The 20,169-nt window shown below is 40.9% G+C and overlaps 1 protein-coding gene across 2 annotated transcripts in view; it reads right to left on the reverse strand.

Annotated features, from left to right (window-relative positions):
- Window positions 1–1,619: 1,619 nt before the first annotated feature.
- Window positions 1,620–20,169, reverse strand: part of CLTCL1 (clathrin heavy chain like 1) — a 35,396-nt gene continuing 16,846 nt past the window's right edge. Inside the window, exons 11-32 of one of the 2 annotated variants that reach the window (XM_056359434.1) lie at window positions 19,826–19,963; window positions 19,457–19,621; window positions 18,872–19,052; window positions 18,335–18,498; window positions 17,491–17,616; window positions 17,034–17,176; window positions 16,229–16,463; window positions 14,254–14,376; window positions 13,704–13,849; window positions 13,131–13,314; window positions 12,368–12,560; window positions 11,717–11,874; window positions 11,453–11,617; window positions 11,025–11,132; window positions 10,495–10,662; window positions 10,264–10,413; window positions 9,316–9,447; window positions 8,772–8,882; window positions 8,031–8,201; window positions 7,010–7,231; window positions 3,958–4,033; window positions 1,620–2,946 (exon numbers count right to left, since the gene is read on the reverse strand). In XM_056359434.1, coding sequence (XP_056215409.1) covers window positions 2,831–2,946; window positions 3,958–4,033; window positions 7,010–7,231; window positions 8,031–8,201; window positions 8,772–8,882; window positions 9,316–9,447; window positions 10,264–10,413; window positions 10,495–10,662; window positions 11,025–11,132; window positions 11,453–11,617; window positions 11,717–11,874; window positions 12,368–12,560; window positions 13,131–13,314; window positions 13,704–13,849; window positions 14,254–14,376; window positions 16,229–16,463; window positions 17,034–17,176; window positions 17,491–17,616; window positions 18,335–18,498; window positions 18,872–19,052; window positions 19,457–19,621; window positions 19,826–19,963 — 3,375 coding nt within the window. In that variant the 3' untranslated portion in view covers window positions 1,620–2,830. Of the gene's footprint in view, window positions 2,947–3,957; window positions 4,034–4,054; window positions 6,338–7,009; window positions 7,232–8,030; window positions 8,202–8,771; window positions 8,883–9,315; window positions 9,448–10,263; window positions 10,414–10,494; window positions 10,663–11,024; window positions 11,133–11,452; window positions 11,618–11,716; window positions 11,875–12,367; window positions 12,561–13,130; window positions 13,315–13,703; window positions 13,850–14,253; window positions 14,377–16,228; window positions 16,464–17,033; window positions 17,177–17,490; window positions 17,617–18,334; window positions 18,499–18,871; window positions 19,053–19,456; window positions 19,622–19,825; window positions 19,964–20,169 lie in introns of those variants that run through there. The other variant, XM_056359441.1, reaches the window with a different exon arrangement.

Here is a 20,169-nt window from a genome sequence, read left to right on the forward strand (position 1 = left end):
CTAAAGCTTGCCAAATTGGGGAAAATCCACCTAAGGTCTGACAAGAGCTATTACAGAAGGAAATCCATACTCTTGTTCCTCACAGGAAAAGAATGACTCTGTAAAAGCCGTATGTAGGTTCAAGCAAATTCCTATCTAACAGTATCATAAACCCAGAGTTGAGTCTTCAGATGCTGCACTCTGCAGCATGTTCTGCACAAAGTGAGTATTCTATATGACAGCACTAGCCCGATCGCACTCAAGTTGTGGGAATTCATGAGCAGCTGGTGTTGAAGGAGGCTTTCTGCAAAATAATTTTATCTAAGTTGTCAAAAACTTGGTGGCCACTACAACTTCATAAGCTGCATTAAATCCTCCACTTAACCCACTGAAAGAGAGGTTATTTCCTGCAGAGACTGACTTTAACTGTTAAAGAAACAGTGAAGTGTTCTGGTACACAAGAGTGTGTTCTGCCCCTTAGGTACAGCTGCACAGTAATGGTAGGGAGCATATGTTTTTAGATACATTTTAGAATGCAAGATCACAAAGTTTATAAAAGACATTACAGTTAGCAAAAGCTTAAGATACCAGGAGAGCAACTAAAGCAAGAGTATTCAGAGCTGGCATCTTTGCTTTCCTTGAGAACTCAGTCATTCCTGTAATTAGATTTCTAGACTGAAGTTATTAAGGATCCCCAGGCTAGCTCAATTCTTTACAGGTCATGAGCTGTTCTAATATTTAACCTAGCAGTTTACTGTATTTCACCATCAGCTTGTACTTGTTGCTATAAAGTGACAGTAAGTTTTTAAATTGAGAGGAAGGAAACTTCTAGAGTCATACTAATCCTAGAGCTCATTTCTAGCTCCAGCTGACTTATCCAAATTCCTTTTGACCCACAAGGAACTGCTTACAACAGAAGTACCATGTCTGGAAAATAGCATGCTACCTGGCAGATTCCTGCTAGGAATAAGTCTGTACAGAGTGCAGATTTGCTTGAACTCATTAGCTGCTCAGTATTTCAAGGTGAGCTGCTGGCTGCTGATCAGTACAAAACTGTGGTTAGTAAACACTTAGAGCACTCTGGCCTCTATCAGGCAGGTGCACACCACATCTCTTTGCCATTGCTGCTGTAGCACAGTGACCAAGAGAGAAAATATGTTAGTTAGGGTTTTGCCAAAGCATAGTCTGCTGTTTCTGATTTCACAACCCTAACAGTCTCTACTAGTTGTCATTTAAAGGTGTTTTGCCCTGTTCAAGTAGAATTCAGTATGAACAGGCATAGCTTACCAGTACGGCTGCTATATTGATGTATTTTTGTGGAGAAGACACTAACTGCAGCACCTCCCTCACCACAGGACTGAGCTTTTCCAGTCCTATGAATGAAATCATGTAAGCATGTGACCATCTCCTGCAGCATGACCTCCACATGTGACAAAGCACTATGTGTCCAGTGAAGAGACAGCAACTCCCTTTTAACTTAACTGTTAAGACATCCATGTTAGGTGCTTTGACACAAGCTTCCCTTTTCCTGCCTGGCATCCTTAGTTGTCAGATTAAGAAACCTGATGCTATTAGTGGTACTGTATTACTACTAGCCAGTCCCCACCCCCAAGATATTAAGACTAGAACCACACAGTGGATACTGCAGTTTTACATTTATAGTTGGACTTTTATAATATTCAAGATTAGCACAAGATTCATAACCATAAATTATACATTGTTATCTAAGCACATAAAACGTTAATGATACATGTATTTGAAGTGGCACAAAGTAATAATACATCCCTGTTGGCATTCTCAAAGAGGTGGGTGATGGACACGCTGTTGGTGCTACTGCAGCATAGCAGAATGGAGTCACAGCACCCTGTTAATTCAGGCGGTGCTGACTCTGTCCACCAGACAGGGTCAGAACATGGTGTGGCAGGAAGCCAATGCCAGAATCAATTAAAGGTGCAAATAAAAAGTCAGGATTATGGCCCTTCCCTACTGCCTCAGTATTTTAGCAGTGCGACCCCACTCCCTAACCCTGACACTGTGCTCTTGCATCTCTAGTGCTTTGGCAGCCCATGCACACTCCTATGTTCACTTGCCACACATAGCTGAGGTTTCCTTTAGTACCATTTAACGTCAATAAGTAACATGCTCTCTTCTTGTTAAACAAAAGGATCTGGGAAGTGTTTGCTCTCTGGCATGAGAAGATTTATTTTCTTCAAGTCTCAGATCTACTCCAGAAAATATAGAACAGACTCCAACAGCATTGAACCCCAACAGCATTATCATCCAGAAAAGGAAACTTTCCCAATATTTCTCTAAACATTCAGAGCACAAATATTAGAAAGCTCGTTTTCTTTTGCACATAAGACTGCAAATAAAATGGGGTAGTCAGATGTACACAAGCTTTCAACAATTCATTATTAACGAGATGCTTCACTGAATTGTTAACAACCCTGCTACTTCAGTAGCTTCAGCTAAAGCTTTAACAACTTTGCGCCAGGCAATTTCCCAGCTGCCTTCAATGGGCTCTGCAAAAGAAAAAAATATGCTCTCTTCCCCCTGGCCTCAAGCAGTTATTGCTATATGAGTTAGTGAAATAGTGCCTTAACTTCAGACAAGAGTCTCACAATGTCATTAACAAAAGCTGCCTTTCAGAAGTTGAAATGTAACCGGACAATAATCAATAAATAACAGTAACAGGCATCCCGTTGAAGTCTCCTCACTGAGCCAGGCAGCAAGTGTGTTCAACCAACAGAAGGTCATCTGTGCCTTTAGGACCATTGTACACTTCTTGGAGAAGTTAAAAAGGGACGGGAAGGAAGAGAACAGAGACAGTGAAGGTCTGTCAGAGAGCTAGTTACATATTGAAACCATAAACAGGCGGCTGGGTGAATCCTGGTGCTGTGTATCCATATGGGAAGTTTGCCTGGGGAGGTACTGCACTGGGGCCTGCTGTTAACATCAACTGCTGGCCTAGAAAAGCATAAGAAAAAAAGAAAGTTAGTTTAAGAACTCAAGCTTCCCTAATGCTAGCATACCATGGGACAGGATTATGAGGCTTTAGCTAAAAATCAGCCACTGTGCAAGCATACACTAGCAAGTCACACTATTACTCATCATGCACCACAGAGTGGGCACCTGGGCCGTCTGCCCTTGCTACCAGAAAACTACAAAAGCAAGGCAGGACTCAGAAGAAAGATGAGCATCAACTCATCTTGACATGATAAACATGGCTTGTTTTGAAGAGACCATACTGAAGGCCAAACAAACTGATATTATTTAACTCATGCATGGTCAGAACTGAAAAGTAAAGCAATTCAAGCACATAGTTAGGTCTGTTAGGTCTCACAGTCTGGCGAGTGCTGCAAAAGGCCTGAGCATACCTTGACAGACTTGTCTTCATCACTATGACCACACATGCCTCATGCATATGTTAAATTCAGGTTAACATTTACATCAGACAGTGAACCAGTCACATCCTTCCCTTACCAGCCACTCTAGGTGCTTGTTAGCAGAATGCCTCTTCAGAAGGGCTTCTAAAATAGCAGCATACTTGAGGGCAGCCATGTTTTTTTGGCTGTATGTGTCTTAAAATGGGTGAGCTAGAAAGCCAGTCTGCCTTTCTACTTGGAAAAGCAGAAAGCAGACACATTCCTCTTAGACAGGAATAACAGGAGGAATTTGCATGCTCTCTAAGTTATTCCTGGGGTTGTGTACACCTTGGTATGTCCTGTCACCATACTGAAAGACTATTCCTAAGCTAGAGTTCTGAGCCATGTAAGAGGAGCAATACTTTAGCTGAAGAGCAGAAGTACTATAAGAGTGAGATGTCACTTCAAAATATACAGTTCATGTAGCAAACAACCATTTTACTATCTAGTTGAAACCAGTTTACTTTGACTGGAGGTAGTAATTTAAGTTACCTCCACAAAATGAGACCAGAGTGACAATAGGTAACCAATTAAAACCAAGTCTTTCACCTACCAAATACTATTGGAGTGGGTTCAGTTACTTGTTCCTCTTCTTTTCTTAGGCTTTCAGAAGCATCAAGTTTATCGACCTACATCGAAGCGAACAGGAGATTTATGAAGGCCTTTTCTAGGAACTGCACCATCGTGTGAAGCTTTTCATGCCTGGTACCTTAGCTGTCAAGTGCTCCTTTTACTAATGCAAGTTGGAGACAACAGATGTCTGCATGTTCCCAGCAAGCAATGTTGTAAACCTGCCCTCCCAGCTGCTTTAGATTTATTGCAATAAACAGTAGCTGTCAAATGCAACTGAGACCATCATTACCTTCAAGCAAAGCACTTTTTGGGGCCCTATTCTAGTCACTGTTAGCTCTATGACCCAGAAAACAAGCCCATCAGATTGCAGGTCAAAGTATTACTTCAAATGGGCCTAGCCTAACCTATACTTATGTATTAACCTGCAAATCCTCTCCCCTTCAATGAGAGCACCCAGATACATGGAAATATTCTAGACTCACTAAGTCTGATATTATCTAGGACTACAGCCTAACCTGGGCTGCAGAGCGCTGGTTTAACTATATTAGTATTCACATAAACTTCTAGAGGAAACTCTAGAACCATCATGGAAAGTGGTCTATAGTATCAGCTTTATATAGATCCCAGTGCTGTCAAGTGAAGCTCTGTTCACGTTAAACACATTTGTGGAAGTGCTAGAGTAATGCAGGAGCCCTGAACACAAATTCAAATTGGGGGGGTGGGGGGGTGGTGCATAATCTGAGAAGGCAACAGTACCTTCCTTCTCTCAGGTTTAACAAGTTATATCTTCAATGAGAGATCTGTTGACACTGAAGACTGCAAGGCATTAAAACAACAACCCCACACAGCTTCACATCCAGATACAGCCAGTACTAACATCCTGGGCAAATCTACGTTTAGCCTAATGCTGTATTTCCACTACTCCTCATCTTCTCCCACTGCAACAATCATATCTGGTCTGAGAAGTGCTGCAATAGAGGTCTCTATTATACTTCAGAGATGTTATCTAGATCTGGTGTTTAACAGTTTACTGGAATTTTTGAAGTTTGCAACTCAAATTACTAACTTGAGTGGCAGTAGGTCTGTAACCAGTTCTGTCAGCTGAAGAGCTCTTCAGGGTAACACTCTAAATATTGGTGCTACAAATGCTATCCATATTACCATAGATCAAAGCAATTGAGAGCTATCAGTTTCAAACTAGTTGTATTGCTCTACTTACAACCTGGGATTCCTACTCTCTCTTGGATTAGACTTTCCTCTTTACTGCCCCTAAAGCATTAAGGAACTCTGAACAGCAGTGTAGTTACTCCCTCTGTTGGAGGGACAGCAAGCATGCCGAGAGCAGACATCCTGAATAAGGGACAAGAGCAGCTCTCCAGGAAAGCCTAAACAGCTATCTGCTTTGCTGCCTATAACTGAAGTTGTTCAAAAGGTTTCCAAACGAGCATCATCATACTTTGTGAGCCTGGCCCCTTCTGGGACATAGGCCGTTCTGTGCTTTAGCACGTTTTTATGCATAAAAGAAAGGTAAGTTCTGGAAGACGTATACACCCTGCTGGTAAACTAGTCTATTATTTTGTACTTTTGAAGTTAGTTACGTGACGATTTTAGACATACCACACTGAAGGCCCATTCTAATTCCATGTTTTGCAGTTAATTCAACAGACTAAATTAGTTCCACTGTAAACCACTTTCACCATGCAGATTTTCCTTCTGGCAAGTTATCCCGTATTTAGTACATGTAATTACTTGTAAATCCAACCAGCAGTTTAAAAAGCATTATTTTAGACCTAAACCTCACATGGAAGAGTTTGGGTGAACTTGTGTGGCAAGTTTCTCCTCGGTAGAATATAAGGAGGCAGCAGTGTTCAAGATCTGTGCAAGTACTTTCATGATATTTAACAGGCAAAAGGTTTGAATAGCAGCATTAAAGCTTCTGTAAACTCACCATGCCTGAAAGATTGCACTCTTCAGTAATTTACAGCATAACAAGCAATTTGCACTTAAACCACATCCTGTTACACGGCAACTGCTTTTGTTTACTCATGAACAGCATCATCCCTGCCACAATATATCTGTAATACAGTGAACCAGGGTCTAAATACTCAAGACCTGCTCAATCACTTGCTTCTGTTTCCCATGATGAGGAGCAGAGTCTGGTTGGATTTTCAAGTTGCTTGTGAATAGTTACCCTTTTAGCATTAGAAAGTGAACAGGAAATGAGTTAGAGCTAAATTACACTGCTCTTCTGGCAGAAGCTACAGCTAGATTCCTGTAAAAGAAACCTAGGATATCGAGGGACACAAGTGAACACAAAGAGTTTGAAATCAGAGTGTCACCTTATAGAACAGCCCATCAACCTGCAAGAAAATTCAGAGGGGAATACTTAACATGACTTGATTAGAAGCAACCTGAATCACTTTTAGATTACACATTTTAATGAAGTTTTTTACTGGGATGCCCTATGCAACCCTACAGCCTTCTAAGGAAGGATCTTAGCTTAGTATATTACATCTGTTTGGCACAAACGTTTCAGGACCACATATTATCAGAATCTCTCCTCTCAACTGAGGACTAGCTATTGGTATCAGCATTGTACACCCAGACTACATATCCAAAGTTCTGTTTTCTTTTTTTGGGTGGGAAAAAAAGTCTCAGTAGTCTACTCCTATGGCTATATTCTCTGCAACAAGAAAACTGAGTACTTCAATAGTTTCATAAAGTAAAGAGTGATACAAATTGCCCTCACCAAGTTTTCAGCTTCATCAACTATGGAGCTGCTCTAAAAAGCACACAGTTGCTTATGTCCACTGTTAAAAGCCAAAGTTTAACTAGACCTCTTTCAAGTCCAAAGGCATCCATTTATAAGTTTTGCCAACTAGCCTAAAGGTATTAAACCCACAGAACTTCATAGATGACTTAGTCTATGAAGAACAACAATATTTCAAATACATGCAAAGAGCTCTGGTTTGCATAATGCTAGTCATCCAGCACACTGGAAGTCTTAACTTTTTAGCCTATGCAATACTCACTTTGGTAAGGTACTCTCTCATCACTTGGATGAAATAAGGCATTGCAAAGTCCATGATGTTATGCCTCCATGCCAACTCAAGGACTACATCTGGGTGCAGCAAGTCGTAACATGTGAAAAGGCAGGCTGCAAAGCACTCCTGCTTGCCTTCTTCCAGGAACCACTGAAGCAGCTTCTCAGCCAGCTCAGCATCTTTGGACTCTGCAGCATACTGCATAGCATCCTACAGAAAAGGAACAACAGTTAAGCTTGACCCTTGCTTGTCAGCATCTCACTTTATACCTTATGTGCATGTTATTGCTAGCTAGATAAGCCAGATTATTTGCCATACCATGAAGTCAGGTCTTTAACAACACCAGGCATGTTCTGTAGGAGCAAAGTTACAGAACATACACTCAGTTAAGTCCTCTTATTTTGAGGCAACCCAGATACTTGTATTAACATTATTCAACAGGCTTTCCTTAAGTACCTGAAGTGACCTGATGAGATTTTTAGTTTTGTGGCAGAATAGATAAACAATCTTTCTGGTATCCCACCTACCTCACCATTAGATATTAAGGACTGCCCACAGTAGAAGAGATTATTGCATCAACTGCTTGCTATGTGGCAAGAGAGAAGATTATTCATCAGCTCTTCTACAGAATAGGCAAGGACTGGCCCATGTGAACTCACTACAGGCTTGAAAACCATACCATTGTAATCCTGCTTCATTTGTACCCTTACAAGGGCATAAATCTTCAGTTCTATGGAGGATTTTCTGTACTGATAAGAAAACTGTATGGATGCAATTGATTGATAAAGATAGGTCTACAAGTACAGGATAACATTATGAAATTTGATTTTAAGATACACATTCGAAATTGCAAACTCTTCTGCTTTAAGAGTCTTCACTTAAACTAAGCGAAGGGCTAAGACTAATTAGAACTCCAGATTTGAAACTAATGAAACATTCAGTATCCAGAATATCTATGCTTCATAGCTCTGACTTCTTTTTGACAGGAAGAAAGTCAGCATTAACTCACCTTATATAGACGGTCTTTCTTGCACAGCTCCACACTCTGTTTCCAGCGGTTGTTACCCTTATACAAGTATGCTGCAATACGCCTAAATTCAATTAGTTCGTGCTTTTCCAGACGCTGAGCCAATGTTATGTTATCAAAGTTGTCATAGGCATCAATGGAAGCTCTCAAACCCTGTTTGAGAGAGAGTTATTACACATGTTTCCAAATGGTAATAGGCAAGAACTACAGTAGAGAAGCACCTGAAGCACAGTGCACAAGTGTTTAGGTTCTGCCAGCTGGATACTAACACTACAGCTACAGCTTGTTTACCCTGCATGTTCCATGCATCTCTCCAGAAGATCATTTTTAACAAAGCAAGATGCTAAGGTCACACTGACTTCACTTAACAGGACGGAAAAGCTAGTTACCTTTAAAAGACAAAGTGTGTCTTCCAAATAGCAGCCAATGAGGCCAGAAGCAAATCTGTTTACAGAAGTGTTGCCCAGCAGAGTACACACCTGATACTGACCTTTATGAAGTCTAGAAAAACAACTGTGGCATCTGCATTGCTTGCAAATTATCACAGTGTCTCAAGAATCCTGCCTACTAAGGACCAGATTCTGCCCCCACTACTACTACACTGCCTAAGTTATCTTCTACTCAAGGAAATTACTGTGTCAGCTACAGAACAACCAAACTATGGCCTCTTTTTGTTGAAGAGGAGCATCCCTCAGGCCTAGTAATCCATTTTGTGAGGCTCACCTGGTAATCTTCCTCCTCTGTTAAGAGGTTGTTTAGTGCTTCATTAACTCCTTTGTTGTTGTGGTTCTGGACTGAACGCAGATAAGGCTTTACTAGAAGTAGCTGATTAACCTGGAATTAAGATGTTTCAAATACAAGATAAGTATACCAATTCTCACACTTCATACTCCTAAAATAGGTTCCCACTTATTATTACAAGAATTTGTGCTTACCAACAAAACCCTTCAGACAAAGCACCTTGTACTGTCAGAAGTAAAATAGAACAGCCTTCCAGGCCAGTTATGCTAACTCTTCCTGTATCAAGCCAGGATTGAGCTGCTTCTCAGGCCTTTGTACTGGAGGCAAAGCTACCTGACAGATGTCAACCTGTTTTCCAGCCAGAGACTGGAGTGTCTTAACTTGAACAAGAGGATGTTCTACATTTTCTACTACATGTGGGAAAGATGAAAGTAAAAATAGTTACATCATCCTGAAGAAACTGCTATTACTCATTACTGTGAAGAGATTACAAGATTTCTTGTCATCTGCCAGCTCCCAAACTCACCTTTGAGAAAAAATTGACTGTCCTGGTGTGATCCAGTCGTGGAGATAATACAAGCAGGAGATCATTGATCAGCAGAGGTTTGTAGTCCAAGTAGAACTGCAAGGCTTTGTAGTACAGCTCCACATTGGCCACCTGCATGGTTAGACTAGTTAGTACTTCAAACACAAGTAAGCCTAAGGTCCTTGGTTCAGACCACTTAACACAAAGTTTATCTGACTCTTAAGTAACAGCTTAAGTTTCCTTCTAGAGGCCAGAAGTGTTACACCTACATGCAGAATTCCTGTTCAATCTTATGACTGCTTCCTGTGCCATCTGCTTCCAGACAGTGAAGACACAAGCTACCAGGGGTAGTACAAACCAGTTCTAACCTAATCCAGTTAGGAGATCCTGGCACAGATAGCCCACTACTCTTAATGTCAGCATTTGCTGAACTCCTGAAGCCAGTAAAGGTTGTAGGCTTAACCAGTAAGTTGTTGCCTTGAAACCTTAACACCAGTAAGAATGTGTTGTCTTGATCCTTGCCTAAACTAATAATTAATTCACTATTCTCTGCTGTATTCATGGGACTGCTAAAACCAATTTTCACACCAAAACAGCTGCAAACATTTGCAGAGATCTTTCAAGACCAGTTACAGCCTCAGACTTAAACAGCACTCAGCTCAAAGGTATTAAGGAAGTTAGGCCTCTTGCTTGTGACCTATGACCCTGAGCAGGCTCTGCAAACATTGTACTAGCTGCTGCCACTCAACAGATGTACTGCACAGCAGAAAATGTAGTGTATAGAATTAGATTAATTCTTGTGCTAAAATGACTGGAAGTTGGTTTAAGTACAGCAGGAAAATTGAGTAGCTTAAGCAAACTCATTATCTAAACAGCAACTCTGTTGTGTGTTTTTGCCTCTGTTCTGAAAGAAACTTTCAGCATGGATTCAGTTAACTAGCTACTTACCTTGGCAATTATGTCTTTAAACTGCCCTTCTTTCCAGGCATCAGTGGGATGATTCATCATAGTAATTATTGCATTATCATACTCCTCATACTTGTCATAGAGAAATACAAGTTCTGCCCAGAGATGAGCCTGTTCTGCAGCTCTGAGTACCTAATAAAACAAAAAATCCGTCAGTTTGATTCCCTGACAGCTTTCCACCTTCACTTGCAGTGTAGCTACCTTACTGTATACCTTTGGAATATTAACTCTAGACCAGAAGAGCTCCAGATGCTCCCTCATTTTCTGAGGCTTGAATTTGGAGTATAAGATGGCAAGTTCAGTAAACATTCCCATGTGAGCACGCTCTAGGCCCAAAGCAGCTTCCAAAAGGGCAATCAGTTCTTCAAAGTAGCCACGATCCTAGATGTTAGGAAAATAAAGGATAAATTGCAAATTCATAACCAACTGGCACTTAAAGCTTACTAAAACACACATTTGCTGAAACTCAATATGCTTTGCTTTTCTCTCCAAATAAGAGCACTTAGATTTGTAAGACACTGTTCCAATAAGACAACAGAATTGCAGAAGAAGAGCCAGTGAGAACTACCACTCTTACATTTACTACAGAAAAAATGCATGAAAGCTATTAGGACATGGAGATGGGAGGAAGAATAAATTTAAGTATCAGTCCCCAGAGGGTATTGGGTTTTATCTGTAACCACTTTACTAGCAGATACACAAATTCTGTTTAAAGTCTTCTAGGATATTAACAGTAATCTAACCTGATAGTAACTGATCAGCTCTTCAAGTTCATCAGCATGGATGACTATGTGTAAACCACAGATCTGTGCCAAGCGGAATTCCTTTCCATCCACACAGGCGAAGCAGACCTGTAATGAGTTAGCAAACAGTTAATGCAAGAATACTGCAGTGCTGAATCTCCTTACATTAAAGGGAAAGTTAATTAGCAAAGCTTTACAAAATTTGAGGCTTATGTACAATTCTAAACAGATGTTTCTGGATTTATAATCTCTGCCATTCATTTTACACTTTTGAATCTCAGCTTTGTTATCTCGGCCAAGATGACAGCTTGTAAATCTGTAGACATACCCTATAACCAGAAACAGTTAGCAAGCTACTATCAGAAATAAAGCTACAGCTCAGAAGCAACAGTATAGCACATTCTGCAGACTATTAAAAAACAAGTTACCTCCTTCCAAGTCCTTGTGCTGTTGGCTTTGCGGCCACTGTCCACCGCTGCCTGATACTCTCCAAGGTGCACCAAGGTAGATGCCAGGCGAGCAAAGTTGGATACGTTGTTATAAAGTAGCTTTGCTGCTTCATACATCCCCTCTTCATAACAGCGATCACCAACCTGGTTTAAGAGTCCAAGGTAAACAAGGGTAACAGCAAGAATCAGGAGTCAGATAAGCAGCAAGTCATACATGTTGTATGTATGTGGATCAAGACATACCTGTTGTATATGGGCATTATTAGGGCCACTAATAAACTCCTCCAGCTCTGACAGACGATTAGTTTTTGCCAAAGCAAAAATAAGTTCTGTCTCTACATAAGACTCTCTAGCTTTCTTCCTGGCCATCTGTAAGAACTTGACTAGGTCCTCCCAGTTATCTTGAAGAGAGAAGAGATATTTAAGATCTTCTGTTTAATCGTTCTGTATTGCTTCACCTTGCCCACCTTAGGAAGCTTTCACCAGTAGTATCAAGGGTCTCCTCCACCATAATACTAAAAATTGTTCACATTAGTTACAGAATTCCCTGCTAAACACCAAGTCACCTTCACATAAGGTTTAACTTCTTGCAACTATTCTACAATCCAGTTGGCAAGCAATTCTGCCATATACAGCTATATAGATACATGATACTTGGCTATATTTTAGATTATAACAGCCCAATTTCTCTCCACAGGAAGGTCTATCTTTGGTATAGCAACACAGACAAGCATGTTGACAGGAATCTAAATGACTCATCCGTGCCACGTACTGACTGCTCCCATTTCCTCTGAAACAGAATTCCTAAGTCTTAAGAATCCCTGCTGCCTGATGTAGATGCAAGAACATAGCTCACGCTCAAGCAATCCTAAGTTCAGGGATGCTTTGCCTTACCATTTCTATTAGCTGCTTGAACAACTTCCATGTAGGCAGATGGATCATCTGCCTTTATATAGGAGTCAATGGCTTCTTTCACCAAGTCCTTCTGGAGCTGTGCTCTGGCAAGCTGGCTCCATACTGCTGGTTCGTTACATCTCTCTGCAAATTCATAAGCACGGTCTAAGTTGCCAATGTGCTCAATCAGCACCTGTTTGAAATTGAAGTTGCAAGTTAAAAAAATTAAATGTTAATATAACAGAACCCTTCCTTCAAGTGTATATGCTGTTCTGTGTAAGCAATCAAGATAACTGCTTTTAGCAATCAAGATAACTGCTTTTAGAACAGTCATTTCTGTCCAGTGAAGTAGAGGCAGTGAGAATAAGACTCTTGTTGCTACTGTTCCTTCTCTGCCTTACACAAGTCAGTAAGGCTGGCCTAAAGACAACATCTAGTAGCATTTACTTCTGCACCTTTCAACTATGTCTCCAAGGCAGCCCCCGAGTCAAATGCAGCACACACACCCCAAGTGTATAGTGCCTAGTACCAACTCTTTGATTACTTTGACCAGGTGAGCCTCTCCAGTCATTATTTTTACTTTGTTTTGCACTTTTTTGCACATAATCCCACTTCTCCCTGCAACTTAGCATCATACAGCAACTGTACTCTTAAGTCTCAACGATTTCGGTGACAATCACTCCTTGAGAATCAATGTAACAGTACACTTCCCATTCTCTCTATTGCTATCATTCTATACCTTCATAAAGGAATCGCATCTCACCTGAACTGCTGAAGTATTAACATCAAATTTTCTGAATATAGCGAAGGCTTCTTCATATAGCTCATTACTGATGGCAATGTTTGCAATATCTGGGGCATCATAGTTATCCAGCCGATTGATGTACTCCATCACACGAGTGCGGTCAGCCTTAATGGCAGTCAAGATCAGCAAATTCTGGAGATTCCTTTGGTTAACAGAAGGCACAGGCTATAAGTAGTGCAAGGTAACACCTGCTTAAGTGACATGTATTGTACATGCAAAAAAAATACACCCGCTTGCTGGCACTAGCAACAACCTTTCAACCCCAGATTGAGATGCACTAGCATTTGCCTTCAAAAAGAAACTGCTTATAAATCAGTGTTGTCCTCTCACAACACATCACTGCAAACTGCATAGTGTGAACTAGCTCTGTTCTTAAAGCACGGAGTACTTCAAATCCTGCTTTTTCACCTCACTGTACACATGTAAGAATGCTTAAGTCCTGCAACCAAGAGGCCCACAAATAACTTGGGTCACTTCACAGCCTAGACAAAGGCACTGAATAGGCTAACCTTGTGGATGCTCTCCTCTTACCTGTGTTCACTGAATACGGAATTATCCAAGACAATTTTTTCCAGTAGCTCAATCAATTCATTAGGCAGGTCAGCAGTCATGAAAGCCTTCACAGTTACAGAAACCTCCTCTGGATCCTGTGTCTCTGATAAAGCTGTTTGGACAACCTAGATTTGAAGGTAGAGAAGTATTAAGAATTTTCCCCAAATAAACTACTTGCCAACCTATTCCAGTGAACCACAGACTAAGGCTTCAGAACTCAGAGCATTTTGTCAAGACAGCAAGAAAGAGCTTTATCCAGTATAGAAGTAACTATTAAAGTCACACTTTGAGTCTGTATAGGGAGCAAGTTCACCAGAGGTATGTCACTCCACAGGACAGAAATAATATCTTACTGGTAACTAAATTCTCTGACCATGAAGGTCAGAATTAATACCTGCCACTCAAACTCTTGTAAGTTTCTGTATGGTTGAGATAGGGCCTCAAGAGATCTTGTAGGGGAAGACAGCTCCACAATATTTGAGACATCCTGAGGTTTCTTCATACTGACAGTTTAGCTTTTGCACTGTACCTGGTCAATAAGCTGCCGCCTGAATGGGTTGTTTTCTTCCAGAACATTTGCCCAGAGCTCAGGGTCCTTCCTGCGTACCAGATAGCGAGCCTCACTTTTAAACAGTGAGTTCTCATTGCAGACCTAAAGAAGTTACAAATATTGGCATTAATGTTAAGGGTCACTACCACAAGACAGGTTTAGCTAGCTATGAATCAGACAATCTAGAAGACTGACTAAAACTAATTGCTGACCAATGCTAAATGCCACAGACAGGTTCTTACCCAACCTCTGATCTGGAAGGCTCATGGAGAAGGTCTCCAGCAGAATTTCTATAGCTTCTCTTGGTTTTGACCGACACAAATACTGTGACAGTGGCTTCACAGTAACTATTTGCTTCTGTTTGAAGTGAAGACCTGCAGAAGCCTGAAGAACTTAAGTTTTAAATCTAGAAAAGGGAGCCACTAGCCTGGGCAGTGTTAAGTAGTGAACTTCGGAATGGTGCTGGTGTTTAAAGCTAGAAATAGGTATACTATCTGGCATCATTAGCTTTACACTAGAAGTGTGCAAAGTAGCAAGTGGCTTTGATTCACCCGTTAAGGTGTTAAGGGTACAGAATAAATGTGAACTCTCCTACAGAAGTGCAGCAAGGATGAGTTATGATCCTATTAGTACCACTAGCTTCCATTTCCAACTAGAAGAGTAGAAACGTGAAGGTCTATTCCATCTTCTACTAACAGGGCATGTTTTGTTAGTATCCAAATTAGCTCTTGGAATCTCGAGTACTTTACTGTAAGCAAATTAGTAGTAGCACAATTTTACTTTATGTTGTACATCTAGTTGCAGGGCCCTCTTCTAGGAGGCAACAACATCTCAAGAATAATTCTTAGAGGAAATTTTTTTTTCCCTCCAGAACCAGAAATACCCACTCAGAACATCAGTTCAAGAAATAAACTGGTACTGACAGGTTTTTATAGTCAACCAGAATGTTGAAGCTTATCCTAGCAGAAGTTTCCTAGCAAAACAGTTCAGAGCCACCTTCATATCTCGAAATAACAGCCAAATGCAGCCAGCATTTTTCTTCCTCTTTCCCCACCCCCACCCCCTAGCTACGGAGGAGGTATTACTTCAAAAAATAGCTGTTTCAGATTGGTAAGTCACCCACTTTCAGCAGTGAGCTTAGGTTACCACCATTCTAACACTCACAGGGTAGTTCTTGCCAGGGAAGTGTTTACTTCCTTTCAAAAGGGCAAAACAAGCTAGTTCTTACCCCTACACAGCTGACATTCTTTGCATATACTAATGCAGAAGCACAGGTAGGAGGAAAATGTTTTCTTTTTCAGCAGCCACAAGCATTACAATCTGGCATTAAGCTCTGGTGTTCAGTTTAAGACCAAGATGTGTTCGGAGAACCCTGGGAATTTCACTTGCCCTTGAACTTCTGAGGGAGGTTCTAGGAATCTACAAGCTTAAGATAGGAGAGGAATGCTATCAGAGTAAGTCCTTGTAGTTTGATGGTCAGCATTTATTTCCCTCATTTCTAGTTAAGTTTTGGAGCAACTCTGAAGGTCAACCACAATAATGGAAAATTACAAGCCTCATTCTAGTTTCAGGGAAGCTTTTCCTCCTACTGTAGTCAGGCTAGGTGACAGCCTGTCCCATCTGCTGATCAAGTGCTCAAGGCTCAAAGAAGTCATATTAACAAAGGTATATTCATTATCTGGGCCAAATAATTTAATTCTGAACAGAATCAGTAGATGAAAGCCACAAATGGTACCTTACAATTGCAGTGCTGTACAATTTTAGTTCAGGCATATAGCATAAGAGCTCTTGTCAACAGAAAAATTACTGTCTCCACGCAGATGAATCCTGCCTACCTCAACTCCTGAGTGAGACTCCAAGACAGGATTCTGCAAGTGTTAGACAAATAGCCAGCTAGGCTTCCACTTCAGGCAGCAAGGTGTTCTAGCATGTTGATAAATGCAGTTTTGCTAACCTTTATGAGTTCCAGATCACACTGTCCCCTCTCATAAGCAACGCAGGCCAGATGAGGGTCTCTCTTTTCACAGTATTTGCCAACTACACGGCTGTCATAGTAAGGATTCTCACGAAGGAAGCGCTCCGGATTATTGTTACTGTCAATGTAGATTTTGGCCAAGGCATTATGAGTCGCAGGTTCTTCACAGCCTTCATGAATCCTTGATTCAAGCCATGGCAACAGCAACTTAAGCCTTTGAAAAAGCAAACATTTTAGGTTTATAATTCAAACTGAGGTATGCTTGACCGCTACCCATTAATACCTAGCATTCACTTCAAACAATTCTGCTGGTCAGACTTAAAAGCAGACAGAGCCCAACCAGTTATTTCTAGTGAGTCTTAAATGAGTGGAGGCCAAATCTGCAGTTTAACATCAGGGAAGGTTGCAGATGCCAATGCTTTTGCAATGTTACCTTTCAATTCCTTTTCTATTAGCCAGCTCTTCATGCTTAAAGCCATTTGTTCATTTTACAGGTAACTAAAAACTAGTTACACAAGCTGTGATTTACTTCAAAGGTACATCCCATGGTTGGCTGTACAGGAAGTGTTCAAAAGCCATGTTATTTGTCATGCAGTGCTGTCAGGCATTCCTATATGGCTCAAATATCAAGAGACTGACTAGAAAATCTAAGCTGCTTTTCTATAAAGAAACTTAAAACAATATTAGGATTGTATCATTCAACAAAATTGCATCTAATTCCATTTGGGTGTACACCAGAGCCAGGAAAGCCTAGGACTGGTATACACAGATGCATTTTCATTACCGATTTCTTTTTTCCACTTCAGCCACCAGCTCATCTGTTGAGAACTGGCCTCTAACCACCATGATCAAGTTCTTAATGACATCTTCAGAACAATCCACATCAAGAAGCCCTCCAACCACTGCTGGTATACGGCTAGGATTCACCTAGAATAAGCCACCATCATACAAATTAGTTATTACCATTACTAATAAGCGACCCCCAGTCTTCCACATGGGGAAGCTCTAGTTAACTTAAGCTGTGCTTTAGAGCAGTGAATTTTACATTATAACACATTTGTATACACATTCCAGGAAAAACTACACTTAAGTTTGTAATGGACAAAAGGCTTATTGGAGAGCCTGTGCACTAGCAGTAGCTAGTAGCTAAAAGACGTCACAGATTTTGCTTTAGTCTACTAAAATGTTAAGTTCCTTCTAAGAAAGGAAACAGCAAGAACTTAAAACTGGATTTTCCTTACCTTCTGTACATAAATCTCTATATACTTCTGCAGGTTATTGCGATATAAGTAGAGCACCAGGTCATGAACAAAGTCAAATCGATCACAGACAATGATCAGAGGAAGCTGGTCTGTAAGCTTTGCCTCCTGTATTGGGGGGGAAGAGTAGGTAAGCAACCACCATTTGCTGAAGCATTTTCAAAGCAGGAAAATCTGACCAAGTTCCTTTAGCACTAGAAGTCATAACACATTCCAATTTAAGACTGACAAGCAGGCAACTGACTTCAAAAGCAAGTCATCCACTATGAATACCATGCAGCCAGTGTATCAGTTGAGTTTTAAGTTTAGGCTCTTCATGAAGTGTCACATTAGGCCTACAGCTCTAGCTTCACAATCATTATCAATTTACCTACCAATTCAGGAGACTGTTGCTGGGGCAAGAACTCAACACCACAAAATGAAGTGGCATTAAAATCCTATTTTACCAGTCACAAAGCATGTGAAATGTTGTAGTACAGGTTGACTCTAGTTTTAGAAAGCTTTGTCTAGCCAATATCCTTGATAAAGCTTCTGCTGAATACTTCAGCACAGCCTTTCCTTCTGCCAGCCTGGATTCACCCACTGTTAGGCGACAATAAATTCATGAGTTTGGTACAAGTTATATCATACGGGCTAGTTTTAAAAAGACTGGTTTGTTTTCCCAGAGGTAGCCTAGAAGGACCTATTATATGCCTGGAATAGCATCATATTCCTATTGCAGCTATACAGTAGACTACTCATAGCCTTGAGCTGGTATTTCCCTCCATTATCTGCTGCTAAGCAAGACATACAGAGGACTGCTCAATCCATTGGACAGAATAATTACCTTCAGAAAGTTCTTCACCCGTTCCGGGTTATAGCAGTTACTTTCACGGCAGATTCTTTCCACTTCCTTTATCTGACCAGTTTTGCAAGCTGCCTGGATGTACTTGAAGTGAACATCAGGATCCTGGCTGAAGTTTACAATGGAACCCAAGAAATAGAACAGTCCTAGGAAGAGTCACATGTTTTTAGCACAGTTAAAAGGGTATGTGAAGCAATTACAGACTGTACAGGCTTCAGCTTGTAACTTAGTTTCTTAACCCTCTTGAGCAAAGATCAGAAAGGAAGATGAAGCCTGAAAGGTGTGTGTGGGGGGAAGTCCTTCTGATTTTTCCTGCGGTTGAATGAAAGCGACTCTCAGCAGGGTTGAGCTGTCTAGAAGAAAGCTACCCCCAGAACTCGCTGTGATAAGCTCACTTTGATAAATGCATCCTAAGGTCCAGCCATGTGACAAGCACCTCTCCCATAAAAGCTACAATCGTTACTATTCGTTTCAATCAAGTAGGGCTTCCAACTAAGCTGCTTCTCTCTAATACTGTACCTTCATAGCTTTTGAAAGATTCAAAAAGCTCCACAAGAGACTGGGTACCAAGCTGCTCATGGTATTTAGAAGCAACTTGCACGCAGAGTTGTAGGTTTTGCCTAATGTTGGCTGACAGCATGGCACGTAAACACTCCACAGAGTCTTCAACTGAGAGAGAGCCAAAGAAGTTCACAAGCCACTGCAGAGAGAAACAAATTTTTCTCAGTAACTTATATAGGATGACTGATTTCTAAAATGTGACCACTAGCCAGTTTCTACCCCAGCTACTAAAGCAGTCTTCCATGCATTAAGACCAAAGACTTAATAAGAAACACACTCACCACCTTTACAACTACAAAACACGCAGTTTTGAAGTAAGGTTTGAAACACCCACCCAGGAAACTAGGTCAGATTTAAGCCACTGAAAATACAGATTACAGTTTAATCATTAATTGGACAATTTTTTTGAAACATAGCTACATGTGCTACTTCAGTACCTACAAAGCATCTCAGTGGCTGCAGGGATTTTGGTAGCTACACAAGTGCTAAAGGGTGTTCATTTTACTTAAGCTTTCATTTTCTTACCCTGTACAAGAGACTTACCTCAGGATTCAAGAGATGAGTATGAACAACAGCACGTTTAATATCATAGAGATCAGTGTAGTGTTCCAAAGCTCGCTGGAGCAAACCTGCTTTTTCACATAACTGGGCAATATGAGCACGATCATAGTGTGTAAACATTTGGTTTCCAAGAATGGCATCTGCAACCTAGGAGGTTACATTTCATATTCAGACTGTCAGAGAACCGTAGCAGCTCAGCCTAAAAGTTGTTGAAAAGTCACAGCCGTGACTCATTAGTAGTCTTTGATATTGCTAAATTACTTATAAGTCAGTATTAGACATCACATTACTGTGCAAGCCTACTACTGTCTCTCCTTCACTTTTTGGAGGAACTAGGTTAAGAGGTCTTACCTGAGGGGCATGAATCAAATTCATTTCCAGGAGACGAGTCTGAAGGTGGCCTTCTGCAGGGCGGTTATTTTTCAGGGCATCCAACAGAAAGGATGTGCACTGCTGAATAAGACTGTTCTCCATGAACACATCCACAATCTGTTGAGATTGGTCAAGTTAGAAAAGGGGGTCTAGATACACACGTGCACATTTTTCTGTATATGTTAAAGGTCTAGCTAGAAGGTTAAAACAGGAGCTCACAGCACCTGGCATGCTATATTCCCTTTGTTTTCAGAGGATTACCACCCTGGTAGTAGACAAGTTTCCCACTCTGTCGTCTTTTTCTCTAGAATGTAAGCAGCACA

The sequence above is a fragment of the Falco biarmicus genome, chromosome 1, assembly GCF_023638135.1.
Source record: "Falco biarmicus isolate bFalBia1 chromosome 1, bFalBia1.pri, whole genome shotgun sequence".
Classification (NCBI taxonomy): Eukaryota; Metazoa; Chordata; class Aves; order Falconiformes; family Falconidae; genus Falco; species Falco biarmicus.